General features: G+C 51.6%; 6 protein-coding genes across 6 annotated transcripts; 2 read left to right on the forward strand and 4 right to left on the reverse strand.

The window, feature by feature from the left end:
• Positions 1-462: 462 nt before the first annotated feature.
• Positions 463-940, reverse strand: NCLIV_052310 (putative Tim10/DDP family zinc finger containing protein; the record flags this gene model as incomplete). The annotated part of the gene is made up of 3 exons (XM_003884784.1): positions 463-528; positions 668-764; positions 882-940. 3 exons carry the CDS (start codon positions 938-940, stop codon positions 463-465), a joined length of 222 nt encoding a protein of 73 aa, XP_003884833.1.
• Positions 941-1,404: 464 nt separating this feature from the next.
• On the forward strand, positions 1,405-2,514 carry NCLIV_052320 (putative RNA binding protein; the record flags this gene model as incomplete). The annotated part of the gene is made up of 1 exon (XM_003884785.1): positions 1,405-2,514. The coding sequence occupies one exon, from the start codon at positions 1,405-1,407 to the stop codon at positions 2,512-2,514; it is 1,110 nt and encodes a 369-aa protein (XP_003884834.1).
• A 1,836-nt stretch (positions 2,515-4,350) lies between these two features.
• Positions 4,351-5,013, forward strand: NCLIV_052330 (conserved hypothetical protein; the record flags this gene model as incomplete). Its single annotated transcript, XM_003884786.1, has 1 exon — positions 4,351-5,013. One exon carries the CDS (start codon positions 4,351-4,353, stop codon positions 5,011-5,013), a length of 663 nt encoding a protein of 220 aa, XP_003884835.1.
• Positions 5,014-6,600: 1,587 nt separating this feature from the next.
• Positions 6,601-8,833, reverse strand: NCLIV_052340 (hypothetical protein; the record flags this gene model as incomplete). Its single annotated transcript, XM_003884787.1, has 4 exons — positions 6,601-6,753; positions 7,414-7,557; positions 8,022-8,202; positions 8,619-8,833. The coding sequence occupies 4 exons, from the start codon at positions 8,831-8,833 to the stop codon at positions 6,601-6,603; spliced, it is 693 nt and encodes a 230-aa protein (XP_003884836.1).
• A 3,237-nt stretch (positions 8,834-12,070) lies between these two features.
• Positions 12,071-15,615, reverse strand: NCLIV_052350 (conserved hypothetical protein; the record flags this gene model as incomplete). Its single annotated transcript, XM_003884788.1, has 4 exons — positions 12,071-12,392; positions 12,953-13,117; positions 14,484-14,694; positions 15,579-15,615. The coding sequence occupies 4 exons, from the start codon at positions 15,613-15,615 to the stop codon at positions 12,071-12,073; spliced, it is 735 nt and encodes a 244-aa protein (XP_003884837.1).
• Positions 15,616-18,503: 2,888 nt separating this feature from the next.
• NCLIV_052360 (putative zinc finger (C3HC4 RING finger) protein) lies at positions 18,504-23,242 on the reverse strand (the record flags this gene model as incomplete). The annotated part of the gene is made up of 7 exons (XM_003884789.1): positions 18,504-19,462; positions 19,726-19,819; positions 20,253-20,467; positions 20,603-20,857; positions 21,566-21,746; positions 22,260-22,452; positions 23,046-23,242. The coding sequence occupies 7 exons, from the start codon at positions 23,240-23,242 to the stop codon at positions 18,504-18,506; spliced, it is 2,094 nt and encodes a 697-aa protein (XP_003884838.1).
• Positions 23,243-23,627: the final 385 nt, after the last annotated feature.

Here is a 23,627-nt window from a genome sequence, read left to right on the forward strand (position 1 = left end):
TGCAACGATATTGTAAGTCATGTGTGCATGGAGGAATCCGCCACCCTGATGATTTGTCGTTAATCAGGCCCTCAACAAGGGATTTGTCAAAGCGGAGGCATGGTTTGGTCTCTCATCGGATTGTCGGCAGGTGCAGCCCAGAAAAAGTGAAAAAAATTCCCGAACCTGATGGAACGCTCATCTTTTTTTCTGTCAGTAACTACGCCGATGGCATTGGTAACACTGAGGAAATTCCTCGAGACAAGTAAAAAACATGATACGAGGACTAGAATGAGCAGACCTGTTCCACATCAGTTGCAGACAGTGGAATACAATGCGACACAGATACCACCGAGAATCTACTTAAAAGAAAAACGGCGCCTTCGTGTCAACCTGATTTATCCAGCTGCACTTTGAAGGTTTCCTTTGATAGCGCTTGAGCAGGCATTGCGTTTCTGGCGAGCCTGCGACGAGAGAAACAATTCACTTCTGGGCTTCGGGCGCATTTGTCTGGAGCTCCTTGCCAACGATGGTGTGAACGTCCGTGTACTGCGGGTAATAAGAGGAACACGGGCATTAATCCGGTCAGTGCGTGCAGCAATGACGAGAAAGACAGTCTGCAGAAACGCCACGTTATTGCAGTCACCGTACACCAGCTCCCGAACTCTACAACGCATGTCAACCTCACCTTGTTCACGCAGCGATCTAAACAGCTGCTTTCGCCTGCGTCCAACGTCGGTTCCTTCACGTTGGGTACACACTTTGTCCAGCACGTGTCCTGAATCCTAAGGCGACAACAGGCAATACACCGCAGCGCCACGAACCTGGCCACAGTCTCCATCGACAAGTACACAGACATGACAGCGGATCAGCAAAAACCAGCAGGCAAATCCCGGCCTTACCTCCTGTACAAGTCTGCCATTCCCAGAATCTCCACCACAGCCGCCTGCACAGGATCCATCCTCTCAGTCTTCAATGTGTTCTGCGTGTTTCAGTGTTGATGTCAACAGTAGAAAAACGAGATTTTACGACGTGGTATCCAAGCCTGGTGCGCAGTTGACTGCTACGTGACGTGAGACCATTTTTGCATGCAAGGTGGCCCATCGCTTTGGCATGCGACACGAGCGACAGAGCACGGCACTAGTACGGACTATCTTCACTTCGCTGAAAAAATATCCTACCCAACGTGGCTATTTCATCATCACAGTTTCATCTATGGAGCGTATCTTTTTCAAATCTTGCCGTTCGAACGCCTTCCGTTGTCCTGGTGTATCGAAGACTAGCAGCCCCACAGAAGCGACTACTTGATTCGAACAACGAAAAATGCTTGCATTTGCATGATTAATTCACGGTGGCATTTTCGTTCACGGTTTTTCTGTGCATCCGTACGACATTGTGTCCATAAACTGTTCTCAGCTTTGCACCATGACGCCTGCGGCACCGTCCCCAGGCGCGGCCTCCGCTAGGAGTCAGCGAAAGGCCGCGAAAATCTCGTCTCTGCGGGGCAAGCGAAGTAGGGCGGCATCGGCATCTGCAAGTTCTGAAACACCAAATAAGAGTGGCAGAGTGCCTCTTGCAAAGAGGCAGCGTACAGGCAACCAAGGGAAAGCTGATGAGCCAGATGCCAGTCAACAACAGATGGCAGTTGTGGCGAAACGACCGTCAGCTGATGTGCGAACCAAGAGAAGCTCGGTGGCACGACAGTCTACAGGAGAGCTGGATACTTCCGACCATACACGCGAGTCGGAAAAATCCCGGTCAAGTGCGAGCAAGGGCGTCCGGTCCCAGCAGTCGCGAAGCAAAAAATCGCCTGTTTTGAACCGGGGCGTCGTGTACTTGGGGCACTTGCCGCAGGGGTTTTTTGAACCTCAACTCAAGAAGTTCTTTTCACAGTTCGGGAAGGTTACGAGGGTGGAATTACGAAGAAGCAAACGGACTGGCAACAGCAAAGGGCATGCTTTCGTGGAATTCGAGTTGCCCGAGGTTGCCGATATAGTTGCAGAGGCCATGGACAACTACATGATGTTCGGGCGAACGCTTGTCTGCCATGTGGTACCCCCTCATAATCTGTCTGCGAAGGTGTTTTCAAACGCAAACAAGAAGTTCAAGCGGGTTCCATCCCGACTCATCGCTGCTGGCAAGCACAATAAAGCAGAAGGCGAGATGGCCTCTGCAAGGCAAGTGAACCGAAAGATTGTGTCGGGCCTCAAGAAGCAACAGCGATTAAAAGATCTCGGAATCGACTACGCGTTCGATACTGTTCTCGATGAGCTGAAGGACAATGCAGACGCTGAAGAGAGCGGGAAGCACCGCCGCAGAGTTCAAGCATGGGTCCGAGCGCAGCTCCTTGAAAAGAAACAACGCAAACTGGATAAAGCGGCGAAACGGCGGGAAGCTGTGCGACTGAAAAGTCGCAAGAGGTCGCCAGCAGCCAGTGCCAAGGAGCTTTCTCCTTCAGAAGACGTTAAATTGCAGAAGGACAAGTCTACCAGCTCAGGTGACGAGCCGTCACGAAAGAGGGCGAAGAAATGCTAGACTTTACGTTTCTTCGCAACCAGATCGTCCTGTCTATTTCCTGCGGGCCTCGGGTTCTATGTATGGTTAGCAGTGTGTCAAGCGTGTGTTGTGCCTGGGAATGGAGACTGTTGCGTAAAAGAGGCACGTATGAGCTTGTTTCTTGCTGAAGGAAGCTCTGGCAAAAGGGGCTAGTGTTCCTTGAAACGCTGAACGAACGCAGGTTACTGGTTGGAACCAATCTGCACGTCCTTTCTGTAATCGTTTTGTCCTAAACAGTAGCTAAACGTATTTAGCGGGCGTTCATGGTCTGGTTGGAGCACTGAGCTTAGAGGATAGAAACAATTCGTAACCAATGGCACACGCTCAACTCGCCACTTATATGAAGTTACTCATTTCTTGGCAGATACCCAGACAATTCTTCACGCAAAGGAGCGGAAAAAAGCAGGTGAGCGCCCATGTGTGTCCGGTGCTGCTCAGTGGATATGGTGACTAACCCGTTCTACTAGCCCTTGTAGGCAGGCTGAGGGGAGCAACGTAGCGACTGGAGAGGGTTTGTGTTGGCGAGGTGTTTTCGTGAAGCCCGTAGAAGCACCCTGATAGTCTCCGCCGAATCACAGCACACACCTCAACATGGAAGGAACCTTTCCACTTGGCTCCTAAGGAGCTTCCTCGGTCATAGAACAGGCAGCTACGTGTGTCGCACATGCTGGACTTGGCATTGTTTTTTTCTGGAAGTCCACGTAGAGCAATTTCGTTTCCGCATCACCACACCACTTTAAGAGTGGCACGTCTCTTTTTCACTAACTGAGGACGTTCATCATCAGCCACACATGGTAGTTTCGGCTTTGTGCTTTTCGTCACGCAGCGATGCATGTGCCACAATCTCAAGTTCGCCACAGTGAAAATACATACTGCAACACTTTTTTTCTAGAACAATTCAGCAGTATCGAAGAAATAATACGCTGTGTTTCTGAAGCGGGCACCGGCGCCGCGGAACATCGCGGTGCTTGTAGGTTGATGGTGGTTTTTGATTTTTCTATTGGATCAGACGTTCATAGAAACGGCAATACCGAGTGGCGGCGGAGCACATAACGTGTTGATATCGAGATTGTATTAAATGAAATTTGACCCTTCTGGTTTCACCCCACCGCGTGGTACTCGTGGGCAGAGGGATTGGTGGCGTGCAGAGCCATGCACCTTTGCTTTTGGGTAGGTATCTCTGCAGCCGTTTCTCCTGATAAAAGGAAAAGAGGCCCTGCAACGGCCATCCAGTTTTTTCCGCCACACCATGCATGCGCAGTTCCTCCCACGAAAAAACAAGAAAAGGAAGAGCCTCATCCCCTTCCTCTTTTTGAACGAGTACGGGAGACCGATTGGATTCGATGGAGACTTGTAATAGCGGAACCTACTTTTTGCGCACAGGACTGACATTCAACTCTTTTATTCCCTACGGTCTACCATATTGATTAGTTTCAGAATGATCAACAGGCAAACTGTTGTTTCAAGGGTAGAGCGATCGAATGTTATTACGAGTGTTCGCAATTTACCCGACTGATATTCCTCTTTTTCATGCTCAGAGGGATGCGATGTTGTTGCTACAAAGTAGGGCTCTTTTCCACCAGTCGCCTGCGGAACATTCTACGTAAGTTTGTGTCTGTTGCCTTTTTCCGCGTGTTTTCGAAGCACAGCCGAATCACTGATAATAACGACAGAAACTTTTCTGCTGTAGAGGGCTCGTGTTCGTTGACTCAACACGTTGTTGAGTTGTACCGAAACCACCGCTAATCCGTTTCGTCGCGGCCCTCAGCCAAACGAAACGGAGGGGTGCATGTATCCAGAAGCTCTGCTGTCTGTATGTTCAAACTGCGAAGCGTAAAGCAGAAGACCAACCTAAAGATGTCAATATTGCAAAAGGCCGATAGTGGACCGGGAGATGCCGGCAAACCACAGATATTTTCGTTCGTTGCAGATGGTCGACGGACAGTTCACACAACATATCCGGATAAATCAGAGAAAGTGGAAGAGTACGATCTTCGCGACGACACGGTGTTGGTCCGTAAATTCCGTAGACCTCCCTCTCTTTTTGGACGAGAGGCAATGTGGGAGTATGAGATCGGCGCCCCGAGGGAAGGCACGGAAGCTATCGTCGGGAGTAGTGACAGAAATGAGATAGTTATGGCGCCCAGTACTTCATCTCCTCTCTGTGTTACTCGAGACACAAAAGAGGCTTTCGAGTGGAGGATACGTAACCTCCCCTATCCTCGCGATACGTATAGTGTTCAGATTGATGGAGATGCCCGCGAGATTGTTATCAGCACCACCAACAAAAAATTTTATAAACGGCTGCGTATGAGCGATATACAGACACTCGGCCTCTCCCTAAAACGTGAGAGCCTCTCTTGGACTCATCAGCATAACACACTGGTTGTCTCCTACAAAAAGCCACAAGAAGTGAGTGACTTATCTGCTAAACAACCGCTTCTGAGAGAACACGGGCTTGTTCTTTCACATGCCTAAATGCAGACCTGGACTGACACTTTGTCAATGAGAGAGCGAAATGGATTCGTACAGCCTCACGCTTTGATTAGTATGTTCCCTGGAACATGCGGGAAACAACTCGAAGTGCAAGTTATACAGAGAAGAAAGGCAGCATAACTTATGTGTTCTCATGGAAATGCATGTAAATTCTATAAATACGGGCAATTTGAAAGAAGCGAGTAGCAAATTCTACTCCCAGCATTCACACATAACGTTGTACGTTGGTGCATCATTTCATTCTTTGTCTGTAAGGCGGTTTGCCACTTCTTCGGGATCCCTCGCTGGGAGAAAGATTCCAAACTACCACGGCTTCAGGGCACGTCATCTCATGCTTTTCTTGCATGTTCCACTCTCCTGTATTGCCTGATCCGCGGTGCTGAGTTTCTTCACAATTTGGAACTCCCTGGTTAGGGTTAGATTTACCTGTGCCTTTGCTTCCTCAGTAGATCAGACTCCGTTTTTCGTCTTCACGGTAATTCCATGGCCACGACTTCGAACAGAAAGCGGGAGATCTTGTACCTCATGCTCCCCTGTTGCGTTCTTTGTCTTGCTTAGGTCCTGGATCTCGAAAGGAAACGCAGAGAAGAAGCGAAGCGCACCTCCCTCAGTGTGAACTGACCAAGTCTACGGTCTGCTAAGTGTTTCCTCCACTTCCCTCAACAGGCGCCGCCCCCCTTTTTTACATTTGCTGCCCACCAATATGTATACATGTGTATGCATGCATTCCTCCCTAGCTGCAGATTTAGCTGGAAGTCTCTCAAGTACCTTTCTCTGTATAGGGAGGAATTGCCCTTAAGATTAGCGTTTCGACACAGAAGGCGGTGGCCACCTTCCACGCTGCCTTGATTTCGTTCACAGCTTGAAAATTCTGGTTCTCTAAATCAACTTCGTCCCCGTTATCTTGAACGCATACAACTAGAACTCCCTCCGTTTTCCAAAAATGCACTCTCTCCCCGAATGCCTTTTGTGTCCAATCACCTAGGTGGTCCTCTTCAAAGGATTGGGGTCTCATACATCGGTCTTCCATATTTTCCATGCGATGCCTCTCGAAAAGCATCTGCGTGTACCGTTTTTGTCGAACAGAAACTGGTAAGAGTTTGACACTTTACGTACAAGGCGGTGCTCTATTCCGTCCAGCATCGCGTGAATCTTGTCTTCTACGCTGGCACGTGGAGATGTGAAACTGATCGGCTCACACTGCGCGGTAGGAGCTTCGACGCCACCCCGCAGCACGCATGGCCACTCGGATCGCGCGTTTCGCGGGCTTTTCTCCGAGACCCAAAAGGCAGTCTGCTGCCGCATCAACGTGCACGCGCGCGTGCTGTGTATGATGAACATCACAACGCGCCTCTTCAGCGTGCGGACTGTGACCGTCGTTCTGGAAAATATTTTTAGAGATACGATTACAGAGAGCCGAGGCTCGCTGGTTATTCCAGGCAGGAGCAGCGTCCAGATTTTTGAGAAACAGAGGATACTGGCTGGGCGCGCAGAGAAAACATTGTATGAAGACCACGAGAAAGGAATGACTACTGACTCGGAAGAACAGGATCTCTGCAGAAAGGTTATCTAGTAGAGCTGACAGCACTGGTTGTTTTTCTTTGCCTGTCGATAAAACTGGTATGACGTATTCGACAAGTCTTCACTTCGTTGCATGAGGTCATCCAGCTTCTCTCCTCTCTGCAGCAGGTCGTCGATGTTTTTCAGCATAACATCTTTCACCTACACCATACGCGACAACACAGAGAAACCGTAGAGATCCAAATCTCGCAGGGCAGTGCGCGCGCAAGAGACATGCACTCAAATCCCTCCGCAGAGGTACAGAGACACGATTTGCTCTGGTAGAATTCTCTTTCCCGTCTGGATATTTAATCATACTTTGTATTACAATTCCTTTCTTTTGTATAAACAGACCCGTAGATCAAAGAGATCTGTCCCCCGGGATCTGACAGCCCATAAAGTGGCGCCGGCTCCGGCGTGACTGAGGGGATTCATCCGCGAAGCATACCTAGTTAAGATGAAAACTATTGTGAAAATAGTACCAGTACCAATTAACGCCATGTATTAATATCACAAAACAATACCCACAGGCCACTCAGCCATTCAGTCTTTAGCCCAGACACAGAAAGACAACAGTTGCTTCGGAAGAACCAGAGATGCGCACATACAGACATATATATATATATATATATATATATATATATATATATATATATATTTATACATACATATTGACAGATTGCAGTGAATGACCCAGGTAAGGAAACATATACATATGTACCTTTATACAAATAAACGCTTATAGGTGAGAAGGTAGGCAGATGACCGTGGAGAGCGGTGACGTTTCCTGGAAAAGCTCGTGAGCCCCTTTTTAACACGTACCTCGTCGAGGTCTCTCTGAACCTTGAGCAGTTTGTCGGCTTCCACTGGATTCTGATAGAGCTTCAACAGGTCCGTGCCTTCTTTGTTGAACATCGTCCCTTCCTTGACATCATCTGTGATATTCTCCCACTGCCCTGCGTAGATCTGCGCATGCAGTCCAGACACGGCAAAAAAGGAGCAACTTTCCACTTATGCAGGCCGGGCTCCTTACTCCCTTGTTATTGATCAAGATTCGGTCATCTCGTGTATATCACCGCGCAAACTGCCGAAACAGAAACAGAAGACTCCGTGGCAAGGCACAGGCAAAACACGCCTCTATCACTTTTGTTCATATGCATATCGTTGCATGCTGGTATCCGCTTTGGTACACAATATATTGTGGATGTAGGGGAGCGCTGAAAAATTGGTATGGATCTCTCGGTGAGTGCCGTGTGTTGCGAATGAGAGACTCCGTTGCGTCGCATTTGTGACTTTGGAAACGCGCTGGTATCGCTCAAGACGGGATTTCCTCGCATCATGCACGCCGAAGAAGGCCACACTGCGCCTGTGGAAGGAGTGTGTCTGCCTCGCCTCCTGTTCGTCTCGCCGGCTATTTCTGGAGAACTCACATCTTGAAAACCCCGGAGAGCCTGTGTGATGAGCCCAAAGGCTACACGCATGGGATACGCTGACGTAGACAAGACCGTCGCCGCAAGGCCCGAGGAATGGACGAAAACATGGCAGTGGCCGATGTTCTGTTCAAATTCGACAACTTGCCTGCGGCCGAGAGGCGTGCGGGCGCAAATCAGCCTAACGGAACCGCGTACACACATGACAAAGGCGAGAAAAATGTGAAGAGCAGCGCACAGGTCATGAGGGTGCTCACAGGCGCACGGGCAGATGCGGGCGAAACGCGGAAAAAGGATGTCCGACGGACACAGAAAGGACAGAAGCATTGCGTCTTCGAGAGACGAGAAAACGGGGTAGGAACGGCACGCGAGTGGGGAATAACAAAGCCGATCCTCTCTTCCTTTCACTCTGTTTAAAATTGGCAAGTGCGGGACGAAGGCCGTTCTGCGGTGTAACTACACCTGAAAAACCCAGCGACAATGAACGGCCGCAGCAGGCCCGCAGACAAGTCTGTTTTCTCTCATCTCAGAGCTGTAGTTCTCCAGCAGAACGACACCACTGTCGTTTTTCTCTCTTTATTCTCAAAAAAAACGCACCTGGAGTGAAAAACAATGTGTTCCTTCATGGTGCTTCGATGAAAGAAGGGAAAACTGGAGAGGTCAAACGCAGCAGCAAGCTGAATCGGCTTCTCCGGACTCCACTTGTAGAGGATCAGAGAGTACAGAGCGATCTTCTCATTCGCCGCAGAATTTACTTGCGGCTTAGACATCGAGTCCGGGCGGCCGATGCCACTTCCACTGCTCGGCCTCATTTTTGTCGGTTTTTCTGCGTTTGCGGATTGACGGGGGCGGCGTGGCAGTGCGGAGGCAGTGTCTCATACAAAGCCACCACAGGAGCGGGAAGTGTAAAGACGAGAAATGCGGGGACGAAACAACCAGCTGCTGCGAAGACGAAATAAGAAATGAGACGGAGGAGGAATGCCGCTTGGCTTTGGGAAGCCTTCTCGCGAAAGCAGCGTGCGCGACTCTCAGAGAGTGCTGATTGGCGCCTGTTTATGTCTAGCAGTGTGGCCTCGAAGGAACACAGAGGGGCCTGTGAAGAGGGGAGAAAGTGGGAAAAGGCAGTTGAAGAGTCTCGTTTGTTGAGGGAAGCGAAAACGACGGAGGTGGCCAGCAAGAGGAATTTTGGGTGTTTCATCAGACGGCGGACGAATACAGTGTCCCCGAGAGGGGGTAAAAGAGGAGCAAACGAAGCGAACGCACGGAACAGAAAGAGATAAGCACTGAGAGAATCACGTCTTTGCGCATTTTATTTGCTCATGTTTAAGGAGCTTTTTTTCCGATGCGGTACAGACATCGACGAAGCGCACAGGAGGGAAAGGTCAACAAACATCGGGGCTATACACTAGACGAAATTTTGAGGTCGATTTTTGGACGCATGAGAGGCTTATCTTCCTGTAGTTTTCGCGATGCTTTCTTCTCCTACTTTTGCGGCGTGTTCTGCCGCCAAAAAACTCTCGATGTACTCACAGACGCAGTCAGACACAGGGCAGGCGTAGCGACAGAGTTGGTCCGGAAAGAAAAGAGGATCAAGACAACAAAGGAGATCTGTCGCGTCTTTCCCACAGACACACAAAAAGACAAAGCCTCAGAAGACGTATCAAGAGACTGTGGCTCGATTTTAGCAGGACAAGAGCGAGGCAGCGACAGCTGTAGCAGGACCGATAAACTAGACCGCAGATTCGCCAACCCGGAAATTCTGCATGCAGTCGTGTGTTGTCATATACGCCCTGACGCCCGGCAAGCTTCGTTCTGTTTACAGAGTATAGGCCACGAAAGAGAATAAGATTGCCCGAATTTTGCAATGTTTTAACCGAACCTTTTCGAGAAAAACGTGCAAAAGTCTCGAAGGTGGGGGAGCACCTCCATATAATTCATAGATACATCTGTGTTTATTGCGAATGCGCATATATGTACATGCCTGTATCTACCAATCTATATAAAAATATATATATTCTATGTTATGTATATCGTATTTGTGTATCCCTTGTAAATCTACGTATATGTCGAGAGTGGGAAGCATAGTGAGAGAAGTGGAGGAAGAAGAAAACATAGCTAACGAACAGAAAAAGCAGAATTTTCCACCGCGGAAAGTAGTGGTTTCGTTCAGTGGAGGGATGCGCTGGAAACAGAAACACTTCCCGCCAATTGTGGGCGTCTCAGTGGTTCGAGTGGAGCTGCGAGTTGTTAGGGAGAGCGAAAAAACGTTTGATGGATCACGAAATAGACATGAATTGCATTGCTGCAGAATCCTTTGCCTGGTAAGGGGCATCCTGTTCGGCTGTCCACGTTCGCATCAACAGCTACGGCTACCGTGGACGCTACAGCGACTACGCACTGCGTTACAAGCATGTAAACACGCTTCACGTCTTATCTCTCAATCGGCGTACCCGCGTCGTCCCTCTCTTGTTATTGTTGCGCATGCATATTCCTTTGAATCTCTCGGTCTGGGACAAGTGGGTGTTTCGTGCTGCTACCCCCTCAACTGTTCTTCTGTTCTTGCAAGAGGGGGAACCTCCTACAAATCTTCACCTCTGTCGCAGCCTCCCGAGTGTTGGGGCGAAGTAAGTGAGATAACTTTGGCTCCTGTGGAACGCTCCAGCCCAACCTTGTACACACAACGCCTGAGCATTTGCAGGGTCCATCGTTCCTCAGGATTCTTCTGCGTAAGACAGCTAAAAGTGTTGCACTTCCATATCCTACTACATTAAGGTTATCCCACATCGGCTATGTTCTAGGCGTAACATATTGATTACTGTTTTTTTATGATAGAACAACCCACGCATATATGTGCATGCACCTACGATCCGCGATCATTCGCTCATCAGTTACCTCTGAGTTCCCAAAGTAGGGACGGCATCTACGTCTTTGAAAACACATCCCTGTCAACAACCGTGTCGACAGAATTCGACAGCCCTACAACTTGCAGTGGCTCACCAGCACAGGAGCAGTGCCTGCTGGAGGGTCTGCGACTAAACATAGCTCCCTTTGCCTCAACGGAAAAAACACTTCCACTCCGATGGGCCGGCATCCGTTATCCCGTCTAGGGTCGGGGAGTGAATGCGTGTGTAGAGCGCAGCCATTGGGTTTCCGTGAAAAAAATCGCAAAAGATTCCGGCGAGTTCGACGAACAATTTTGCCTTTGAAACCGGCCCACAGATGTCGCGAGATTCAGTTCATCCCAAAAGTCCCCCCCATGCATGCAGAAGAAAAACACCGTCCGGCTCCAGAGCGCCGGCAACCGCGCGGCGCACTCGTGGGTGAACCAGACTCACGGTCTCTCACAGATAACGCGACACGCTCGTGCGTGGTATATGCATGTACAGCCACGAAGACATGGCTCTCCAGATGTGCACGCGCGTGCGATGTTCACAGACTCTACGTGTATATCTATACATGCGTGAACTATATAGAGAGAGCCGGATACGTGAATGCGTATAAATTTGTGTGGATGTGCTCTGCTTTGGTTCCTCCTTCCCTTCGACTTTTAAACCGGAGCGCCCGAGAGTCAGTGCCGCCTTCGCGTTACGCTGAGGCTTCTCAGATCGACGCACACCTGTTCAAACGACGCCTCCCATTAGCAAATATCTGAACCGTCTTTGCGCTAGCTCCGAGACAAACCGGCCGCCCCTCTGGGGCGCTCCGGCCCTCGAATCGCACGCCTCCCATCGCATGCAGATCCACAGCCATGCACCCGCCGCGCGTTTCCGGCAGCGGTCCTGAGTCTGCGAAGCCCGCCAGGCGCTTGCGGTTTAATCGTCCGCTCCCTAGATCTCTCTCGCCCGTCCCTCCTCTCTCGTCGAGATTCCCTCGAGACCCACTCTCGACTGAGCTGTCCACACTTCACTTTGTACCGCGTTCCTTCAAAAACGGCTTCCGAGCGCTCTCCAGGGCAGGTTCCCCCCAAGAGCCGCTTGACTTGACGTGAGTTTTCTAGCACAAGAAACAGAAAGAGAGGAAAGAGTCAAAGCAGTTAGAGCTGTGCGCATCTACATGGCGAACTGGGGAACAATCAACTGGTTCATGATGGTTTGAATCGCAATGTTCACGCGCACAAAATCGGGGTCCACCGCCAGCTCCTTGTGGTTGTAAATTACTGCGGACTCTACGTCCTCGGACGTCAGACCGAACTTCTTCTGCACCTTCGCCCCCACAAACGCCTGGGCCGTCAAAGTCACATTCTTCACATCCAACTCGGAACGGCTGGGACTCTTCTGAATGTAGTCAACCAACTTCTGCAGCTCCTGCTTCATGTACTCGTGCACCTGAATCACCTTCGCCTTGTCGATCGTCTGACCCCGGGGGTTCGGCCTATACACGAGAAACGCAATGCAAACAAAACGGTCTCCCCTCCGTGTACCACTGGGAGACGCTCACAGCACCAGGCAGCCACCGCACCTATGGGCATGGCGTTTAAACTAACTCACAGCCCACCACAGGCCCAGTCTCCGCCCCTAAAAGCACCAACAGATGCACGCGCGCGGCGCACCTATCTCTTGCGGACGCCACAAAAAGACACACGGCAAGATGAAGACAGTTCGGTCCAAACGGAGTCGAAGGAACGCGCCACACACACTCCGAAAACGGGCGACACTGTCCACGCCACAGTCCGGAAGCTCCGACCACAACGGTGAGTCTGTTCTTTCTCTCCGTCAGCGGCAGCGAACAACCGATCCACAAACAGGCGCGAAAAACAGTTGGGAAACCCGGCGACTCCATGTCTAGAAGCACTCGAGAGGATCGCTCTGCGAGGGATGGGGACACAGCGACGGAAAACACGAGTCGCCAACCATCTGTAACGGTGTGGACACCGGTTTCCGCGAAGGAACTGCCTCGGCTACGCCGTCGCCGCTTCCCGTCTCGGCTCTCACTCTGAGGGAGCAGACGAGCTCATGATGCGAACAATGAGGTCCTTGATCTGGGGATCATGCTGATATTTGTCCAGCAAATTGTCAAAGTCGGGCATCGTCAGCCCGTACTGCTCCAGCGGATCATCTGGGTGCTTCTGAAGGACGCGCTCGTAGGCCTGCTCAAAGCTGGTGCGCACGCACGGAAAAAACCTCGGAAATATCGCGGACGTCCCATCGGCAAACGCATACCTGATCTGTATCTCATTATACAGATGAGTAGCTGTGTCATGCACACTCAACAGAGCGATAGTTCCGTGGAGATAAGCATGAGGGTTAGAATGAAACCGCCACCGACATGCATCACGGCCCTTTCTCGCGCGCCACAAAGCGTCAATTCGAGCGCACTGCGGTCAGGCCCCCGGTCCCTATTGCGGGAGGGGGTTGTGCTTTCTATCCCCAAGAGGATGTTCGGAGCCCAATGCTTTCATCACCGTGCAGTGCTTGCGAGAGGAAGTCCCGCGGAAACAGGCATACAAGAAGAACAAGCAGAGAAAGCCACAGCGTCAGAGAAGCCGGATGAAAGAAAATATCGTGTGCGAAAGCACTCCACGGCAGACAAACAAAAAAGCACCCAAAGCTACACATCTATACTCATTAATGCACACGTACTGGAATCGTCATGCACACCCTTCTAACCAGCCTGGAGACACACTGACGGGAGCGCGCTTCTCTCGACCGTGCCCATCACAGAGTTGCCCGGAGAGAGGCCCCATTCAAATGCACAAAGAGCGTTTGCCCATCTCTCTCCATGTTCTCTTGATAGACACGTTAGTACAAGTCCACCTCGCTTCTCCGTGCACAGGATCCACAGCCCACTTACACAATATTCAGATTCTGGCCGGAAGCAGAAACAAAGTAGGAAGCGCATCCCTACCCTCACAAAACAAAACCGTCTCGGAAAAATACACAATTCACTTCGCCGGCAACGTGGTGCTGAACAAATGAGGGGCTGTCAGAGTCCCCGTGTGCCGTGGTGGCCCGGGATGTGATTTTGTTGTCCTCAGAAGAGCCTCGGAGCCCAATGCTTTCATCAGAGTGCCCCAGAGAGTTGCCGGAAACAGACGATAACGCGAATCCACGAAGTTCCGCACACAACATAAAGAAGGGATTCCAAGCACGTGGGTGTGCTGCCGCGAGCTGAGCCAGAAGGCTACGGACGCGCGTGCAGTGGATGCGACGCCTACGCACTCACTTGACGCCCCTCTCACAATATACACATTTCCACAGAACAGTTCGTTTTCTCCATTCTTTTGATTACTACAACCCACAGAGGTTTCTCTCAGACACGCCTGAAACGTGCATGCAATCGCGCCTATCCGTGTACACACAATCCAGATTTACACCTTCGACCCCGTGGACGTGCACTAATTGTCAGAGTCAGCACGGAGCCTGCCCATGTCGAGGCGCGCGCATATATATATATATATATATATGTACATATATACATACATACGCATATGTATATATATATATATATATATGAGGGACTTACGCGAGGTCTTCGTTGAGGATGTCTTTAATGAACTCCTTCATGAGAGCCTTGGTTTTCTCCTGGCTCTTAAGAATGCCCCGAAGGATAGTAATCACCTGCTCCTTCGTGGCCTCGCCGGTGATCTTCTTCGGCTCGCCATCTGCCTCCTTTGCCTCGGATCCATCTTCCCGAAGGAGATAGTAAAGGCACGCTCCTGCTGCCGCAGTCCCTCCTGCAAAACAAACCCACCAGAACCGTCGAAGCTCTTACATACCCATACCGGAAAGGGGACTCCGTCAGTTACATGCATATATATATATATATATATATATGCACATGATACTATGTGGAGAGATAAATGTGTGTATTCAAGCCTGCTAAATGTGTGTATTCAAGCCTGCGAACGGAAAAAGATGGGGCATCTCCGATCTTCCCAGAGCAGTCGGTAATGAAGGTGCCGGCGTTTAATCTAGGAGATGCGTTCAGCTAGACATCGATACATATATATATATATATATATATATATATATATATACGAATATACGTAATTGGGTTCTCCGCTCGCTTCTTTTTAAGGGCCTCTTGAATGGTTGTGCGGGCATACGGCAGTCTACCGTTGGCGTCTCAGGGGGAGAGAAACGGCTACACGGAGAGGGGAAAAGGTAAAGAATGAAACGGAAGAGACAGGCAACTGGAATCAGATACGCGGCGAAGACACGTAGAGGAAGACCAAAGAAGACAAGGCAAGGCCACAAGGAGAGGCAGAGAGGCTGACGAGGGGAGCAACGACAACCCTGAGCAAGGTGAGGGTACCGGGAGAAATCACCGAATTCAGTGGACGGTTACAAATACGATTCTTCACATAAGCGCACTAGAGGCGGTATAAGTCCGACGGAGAGAGACAAATGGTGAGAGCGAAGAACCGAGACCACGTCCAGGATCCTCTCGGCCCCATCCGCGTCACGCGTGGAAAAAAGGAGAAAACGACAGAAGGCGTCTCTCTTGAGAGAGACGTTGGCAGAGGTTCGGACGCGAAGAGAGAGGCGGCGTGTGCGAACGCCTTCCGGGGTTCGGGTTCGTTGCAATTTCCGGAAATCCTGAGAAACGAGCACGTACCAGCAATGAGGAGGATTTGCTTCCACGTAAGCTGCATGGCGGCGACGCTCCTGGTTCCCTCCTCGTCGGTTTCTTTAAAAGGCCGGAAGAATAACAGGAGGAGCGACGAGGGCGAACCGCAAAAAGTTTTAGAAAACGAGCAGAACCAGGAAGAGCAGTCGGGGAGCCCCCACGCAAAACGTCCCCGCCCCGCGTGCGATGTAGCGCGCGAGACAAGGATTATTTGACTGGAAAAAGTCGCAGAAAATCAGGAAAGGAAAATTCCAGGCGTTCCGCTTCCTCTTGACAAGAAGGCATGGCGGTCCGTCTTGGAAGCAGCTTTCACGGAAAAAAACGGGAGAAAATATGCCACACCAGGGGCGTGCAGAGTCGGCGAGCACAAACGTTGCGCGACTGTTTATATGCCGTAGTCGTGGGAAGAAGGAACTCTGAGGTCTTCTCTCTGCCCCCAGCGCACACCTGTCGACCTTTCGCTCGTCCTCTGGCATGAGTCAAAACGACGCTTGTCCTCTCGAAAAACTGCTAAAAACGAGGAGAGAAAGTCCTTTTCTAGGACTGCTTGCTGCTCCATTTCTTCTTTTTTTAGGCGGAGCTTCAAATCCCTACGGCGGTTCCGCAGGCGAGGAGCGGGCGTTTCTGCGGGTTCACCGTCTCTCTGTCTCTCTGTGGCACACCGAGAGACGAGACGGAAAACAAAAATCGCTTTCTCCGTTCCGGACACGTGGATTGTGGTCGAAGAAGGCTGTCTATTTCGCGGAAGGTGTAGCTGTTTCCAGAGACCACCAAGGGGGAGCCCTGCAGCGGAAATGCGAGGGAAACGACGTCCAGGCCTCAACGCGCTCTTCCTCTCGCGGTGTGCGTGTAGACGGGGCCTCCCAGTTTTGCAGTGGAACGCGACTCCCGTTTCTGCCTAAAATGCAGTCGAGATCGCGGGGTGACGCCGCAGCGCGTTGAAAAACTCGTGCTCACGCAAAGGCATCCTACAGGAACTACTCTGAAGTGGGGAGAGCAGAGTCGTTAACTAGGCAACACAATGGACTCCTCGCAAACGAACTACAAGCACACACATGGAAAACTGCGGCGTTTTCTTCAGGTCTTGATGCCTACCCGAACGCGCTCATCGAGCCTGACGCCTTCCCCGCTTCCTTTCCGAGCCCAGGTGTGCATTCGTAGCGGTGTCACCTACACCGAATGCACAGCCGAGGATCGAGAAAACCCCAATTCACCTAAACCGAATGCACAGCCGAGGATCGAGAAAACCCCAATTCACCTAAACCGAATGCACAGCCGAGGATCGAGAAAACCCCAATTCACCTAAACCGAATGCACAGCCGAGGATCGAGAAAACCCCAATTCACCTAAACCGAATGCACAGCCGAGGATCGAGAAAACCCCAATTCACCTAAACCGAATGCACAGCCGAGGATCGAGAAAACCTCAATTCAAAAGCTTCCGGCGTTAACCTCTTTTTCCAGGTACCTTCGGTGTGACACGCAGGAACCTGAGGGATGGAAAACGGTGTGGTTTGATTCTGCGGTCGTCACGTCGGCGTTTCTCCCGTTTTTTCTACGAAGACATGCCAGCAGTTATGCTCAAAGGCAAGGGTTAGTGGCAAGCAACATGATCCGAGAAGCTTTCTCGTTCTCTGTTTCCTGCTGTGGGTAGCGTAGCCTGATTTGTTCTCGCCGTACGTCCTTCCGGACGTTACCGTTAGTGGAAGTTTTGCCCTCAACGGGTCACGCTAGAGAGCAAAACACTTTAGTAAATGGCAGCGGAAAGGCGTGTCAGAATGCTAGTCAAGAAATCCACTGTTCGTTCGGCAACAGAAAAGGAGACCTGCGTGTGCGGTATCGCGTCTCGGGAAGAAGAATGGCACTAAAACCCATCTCTAGTGAGAAAACAGATCGAGAGGAAGGAACTCGATCACCCTCAGCTCGTAAAAAAATCCAAACCCTGGAAACCAAGTATGACGTTGACGCAGCTTCACACCTGTGGTAGCTAGAAAAGGCGCGAGGACAGCGTGGCAGCCAAAAAGACATATAGTAAAAAACAAACGAGAGAGAACGAAAAAACTGAATCAAGGACGCATCCGGCTTGGAAGCGAATCCAGCATTGACACACTTCCTTATACACGAAGATCGATATGTGTCAGACCTGCCAAGGTACGCTCCTATCGGGGGCGGGTTCTACAGTATCGAAACTACAGACACTCTGCAAGCTGCAGTCACCGAATTACCGAGTCCACCGCAGGACCTTCGGAGGAGCTGAACGGATTCCATGGAAATACGGTTGCACAGTTAAATGGGTACGCAGACATGCGAATATCGATGTACTCTGTAGTATGGAAGGAAAGACAAAACTGCAGAACTAGACACCGCAGCTTTGTTGACCGAAAACACAGCGACACGCCTGTTAACACGTCTCCATGCGCCTGTAAGGCACGGCATCTTGACAACAGCATCGAATTCTCGTTCCTCGCCGAGCAACAACTCTTCCCGAGATTTTGCAGCCTGTTTTCGACTAGAAGTGACACAACGGCGCAGGAAACTGGAGCGACAGAACTTTCTGTGTGCCTGTCACCTCTGCTGTGGCAAGCGAATGCTTTTTCATCATGCAGAAATCTGAAAGCATCACAGCAAGGAGTTTTTGCCAATGCCCTCCTATATGTTTGACCTGCAAAAGATTCCACCACTGTGCACATGCGCTATCACCTTCAATCCTGTCCCTTATTTATATATACATATATACATATATATATGTATGGACAAAATAGAGCGTGTTTCTGTCTAAGCATGTTTCTGTCTACTTGGCTAGATCTCATGTATTTATATGCTCAGCCACGCATTCACACAGCTTTGAATGTGTACGCCCTACGAGTAACTATGTCCACATCTGTATTTGCACTTTCGTTCGACTGGTGTGTGGTTATTGTGGCTTTTTGGACGTCTCGCGAGGTTCCCCGCACCCTCTGTGTGTTTGATAGTTTTCTGCTTGGGCACTGAGAATGTCCTTCGACCGACATCTCTTGAGCGCCTTGTCAGCCTCAGTCAGTTCAGCAAGGCCTTTTCTCTCCAACCCGTTGACTTTCCTGCCTTCCTCGCCCATCTCCCCAAAGTGCGTCAACGACGCCCCAGTTCCCACTGTATTCGCGCCTTGTGACGCGGAACGGGCTTCCTCGGTACGCCCACCAACTCTCCCCCCATCATCGTCTCTTGCACTCGAGGGCACATGCTCCCGGCTCTCCCTCCGGCTGCGGCTACATCCGGAATTGCGGGTGAGGCGCTTCTCGTTATTTTCGCTGGACTGCATGCACGCGTCAAGTGGCGCCTGCAACTGTGGAAGGCTGCTAGCTGGCGTCTCGTCGACGGACCGGCACGTCACCGTCCTCACGGACTCCTGCCCGCGTCTCACGGGGGGTGTACGGACAGCAGCGGTGGACAATCCGCAGCAGGCCCCCCGCATCGCCCGCCGACCATTTGAGGTCCCACCTCGCGAGTCGCCTCGACGTTTCGGCGAACTGGAAGAGGAGAGACAGTCCCCCGGCTCGCAGGCACTTGCGCCTTCTCGGGTGGTGTGAGGCACGCCGCTGCGGGCACTGACTGTCGCGGCCTCGGGTTTTCCTTCGTCTTCGCCGCTCTCTATCAGATTTCCCTCAGGGCTTACAGAAGGCAGCTGACAAACGGCCGCGTCAGGGGAAGACAAAAGTGCCCGAGTCACGCCCTTCGCCTCGAGCTCGGCTCGAACGCGGTCGAAATAGGACGCGTCCGGATAGCCATACACTGCGGGACCTTGAGACCGCAGGGGCAACAGGAGCACGGCAGCAGGCAGCAACAGAAAGGCATGCATTTCCTGAGCGCAAACTGCTGGCAGAATTCTAGGACTGGCTACATTTAGCGACACATGCACACGGTATACGCCTCCGCAGTGCAACACCGGTGGCTGTCGAAAGCCTGACGCTTCCTTGCTGCGGCACAACAACTTCCCCAGGTGAGAAAATCCGGTATCTCCAACGATATCCTATTCTGCATGCTTCAATCTCAGGACGACCTCGACACTCGCCGCTTTGGACTGTCTCTATTGCAGGGCGGTATTTGTCGGGCACGTGCAGCAGCTCGAGAGACAGCAGAAATGCCGCCGTCCGGCTTACCTCCTGAACGGTTTGTTTTGTGGTGAATGCCATTCCACACGACCACGTCGGAACGACCAGTCGTCAGGCTCGTGCCAACTGTGAAGGTGTGACCCTGTGCATGCACACAGACACTCGTGAAAACGATACTAGTCACGAAGTGTGATGTGCAGCAGCCTTGACCCGCGTGGGACGAGGAAAGGCACGACTCTCAGGTTTCGCGCAGTCGAATGGCTAGTCACCCATCTTCATCTGTGAAAACGGAGAGAACTGCCTGCGTAAGCAGACCACGGAAACGCTAAGAACAACTCCCGAAATCACGCCCTACACACCCTACGGAGAAACGTGGAAATACATCTGAAACACTTTTCCACTCTACACACCAGGGAAAATGCGTGTCTGCGTGACGTCATCTACAAACGCACGGACGTGTGGATATAACGCATGCATACAAAAACAAATACGCAGGTTTCCGTACACGACGTGAGTCTGAGTTTTGAGGTCCACCTGTGGATGAGGACTTGGAGAGGAGCCCACGCCGCACTCACCTTCACGAATGCATGGATGAGGAGCGAGAGAATCTCGCGGCCTTCTGTCGTGTCAGGCAAATACGCAAACCGACGCGTCCCCGCAAACGGGCTCCCAGGCCGCGCGTGCCTGGCAGACTGAATGCCACGTGGTATGTCGTACTCCACGTATATGGTTCCGCTGGCGCTGTAGCCCCCGAGAGTTGGCGCCTGGTCGATTTTCCACTTCATCGTTCCTGAGAAGCCAGCAGGAAACAGCAAGGGGAAACGCGGCTTCGCGGGAGACAGTCGAAGCACACCGTCGAGGAGCCGATTTCCGATCGCCTCGTCTGCATTTTCTCTCCAGCGAGAACCCTCATCTCAAGCCGTACCTGCCGGCGACGGCCCGTTGCCTGTACACTGCACCGTGCTGCATGTGGGACACGCGAACCCGCCTCGGTCAGCTCGGGAAACGTACACGAGGACGCACTCCCGGTGGTACATGTGGCTGCAGTTCTTCAGTTTTACAACCTCCTTTGGCTCCTCAGAGTCGCCAGAGTTCTCCGTCACGGCCATCGTCGTCCTCCGGGCAAGACACGGAATCTCCAGTGGGTCCAGGCAGATGGCGCACACGTCATCCACGACTTCTGCAGAGAGATGACCACAACGGAGAAACAGAAACGGCGGAAACAACCGCCACACGCAAATGCACGAAATACACAGAATTTGAGGGTATATGAGCGTGTGTGCATACACTGCAGGTGTCGACAAAACCACGTTTGAAAAGAAACCCTCGAATGGTCATACCGATCGATCTGCATGCTTGCCCCACCAAATTCGACGCGGATACTCGGGTTTACATTCCGGCAGAGTCCGAAATGCACACACCTGCTCCAGATAGGTAGAGACGAGCACAGATACATGCCACGTGTTCGCGTCTATAATGAATAGCGCGAAGACTCCCCGTGGTGTAGACAGGCACAGACCGTCAGTTGCGTCTCCTGGATGCGACTCAAAACCCCGATACACGACACTCCCACAGCATGTTGGAAACGAATAAAAAGCGCATTCAACATAAAGATTCCACAATCCACCTGCACCTGTCTGCCTACGACGAAAACTCATCCAAAAAAAACACCAACAGAGAGGCACATCCAGCCGGCAGATGAAACTTGGCACGCAAATCGACATACATGTATATATATATATATATATATATGATATAGACACGATAGACGATTCTACCACCAAGATCTGTGCGTCTCGCGATACTTGTGCCGAAGATGCGGGGACTCCAGCTGCTGCTCTTCACGACATTCCTATCCACCAGCCTTCTTTGTGGATTTCTCCCTCACCTTCTACGGGGAGAAGAACCGCATTGAGATCCTCGGGATCGGCGACTCGCAAGTTGCCTGCACACCTGCATGCGCCACTTTCATCTATCCCCACTCTCAGCGACGGTAGAGTTGTGCCTTTTCGGCTTGTCGCCATGTCTTCGTCCAGTCGATGTTCCGGTCTCAAGACGCACCGACAAATCTGCAGACACGAAGGACAGAAAGGAAAGCGCATCATGACACAAAGGGTGTTTCCACTCCCCTATCGGTCCGTAAACAGCGACAGCTTCGACAGAAAAGAAAGAAGACGAACCTAGAGCAGTTCAGGATATTCTGAAGCGCTTCCTCAGTTCCACGCTCAGCGGTCGATATGCGGATAGAGGAAAACGGTCTTACGAGAAATAGATTCCCCGGCATGTTTGCATTTCCGCATGCCCACTTCCTCGACCGACTCTACACTCTGCCTTATGACAGCACAAGACGGCTTCGAAATCGCGGCGCCTAGCAGACGGTTCCTGCTTCTTTGTCTCCCCACTTTGTGAAGCCAGCTGCTCTCTGCTCTGTGGACCCTTTCTCTCTTTCCCCTCGTCGGTCGAGCTTTCCTTTCCTCCACAGCCCCATCTTCCGTCTCTTCCCGGTGGGCTGCCACGTCAGAACAGCGGCTTCTCCGGCCTGACACTCTCGCCTGCCACGGCGCGTTTTTCTGCACACTTACTCGCCTCACTGCACCTGTCGCCCTACACGTTTCGGTCATCTTCTCCAGATCTGCGACGAAACAGTGCCCGTCTCTGCCTGACCAGGATGCAGTCGAGGCAGCTGGACTCGAAACGCCGCCGGGACTCCCGCCAGCCTTCTCCGTCCACTCACAGTGCGCTGCTTCTAAAGACGCCTCGACTTGAGGGTCGTATCTGTGCAAAGACGAGACAGGCGCCGCATGCGCGTTGGAAAAAACGGCAACGAGCATGCAGGGCGTGTCGACGGAAAAACGAACTGCAGCACATGAAATGTGCATGCATAGAATTGCACACGCACGAATGTCTAGACAAAGAGAAACCCACATAAATATATATATATATATATATATGTACGTAAGTGCAGATACGCACATGCAGGCCCCATTTAGAGAGGTAAAGGGACTGCGGATAACCTACGCTGTGCAGTCCCCTTTTGCAGGCGCAACCCCCTGTCACGGAGCGGGCTGCTCCTGGGCCTTCTTTCGCGTGGTTTTTCTTCTGCTTCAGTTCTCCAGCGACTGTAGACATCCCCGAGAAATACTCGACCTCATATATAGAGACGCAACAGGTTCCGCGCCACGAGTTTTTTGAGGCTTCTCCACCCGCACACGCGTTACTGTTCCGCGGGCAAGCCCGCACGCACCTAAACCGAAAGGGAAATGCAAAGAACGCGGCATGGCTTCTAGTTTGCATCATCGTCCGCTGATTCGCATGCAGCAGATACGTACAGCAGTGAGGCGAGTGTTCTCCCCTGGACTCGCTCTCACCTGGTTGCAGTTCCATCTGTGCTTTCCCAGAACCAGAGTGCGGCGCTGCGCGTACTGCGCCGAATGTGGCGCATGCGCCGGGTCGCAGTGTTTTGCTGGACCATGTTGTTTAAGTCGATGCGGTACGCCCAAGGTCCCAGTCGAAGGTGCACCTGGCCGAGGCGCACACAGAATCCCACGCGAAGAGATGTCGCCATGGACGCACAGAAAGCTGTGAAGAAGAGGCGTTGACCACAAGCATCCCCACAGCGTGTTGGAAACGCGGAAGGGCCGACGCAAGGAGATGCGCGTGCAAGGTTGCGAGAAAGACCAAGTGAAGCATGATGTATCGGCATGTGGCTTCTGAACTGCAGCAAGACGAAAGCGAATGCGGGAGACCGTCAAAGACGGAGAGAGGAAACGAGCGAAAAAAGAAGCCGGGAAAGAGGAGAAGAGGCGACAAATCACGGAAAAGGGGCACTCGCGTGTGTGGGTATGAAGACCTACTGTTTTTGCAAAGTTATTGGTGCATACTTACCACAGCTCGTCCAGCAGCCCATCCCACCTCGAGTGTCTCACACTGACTTGGGCTGAAGCAATGCC

This window comes from Neospora caninum, chromosome X (genome assembly GCF_000208865.1).
Source record: "Neospora caninum Liverpool complete genome, chromosome X".
Lineage (NCBI taxonomy): Eukaryota > Apicomplexa > Conoidasida > Eucoccidiorida > Sarcocystidae > Neospora > Neospora caninum.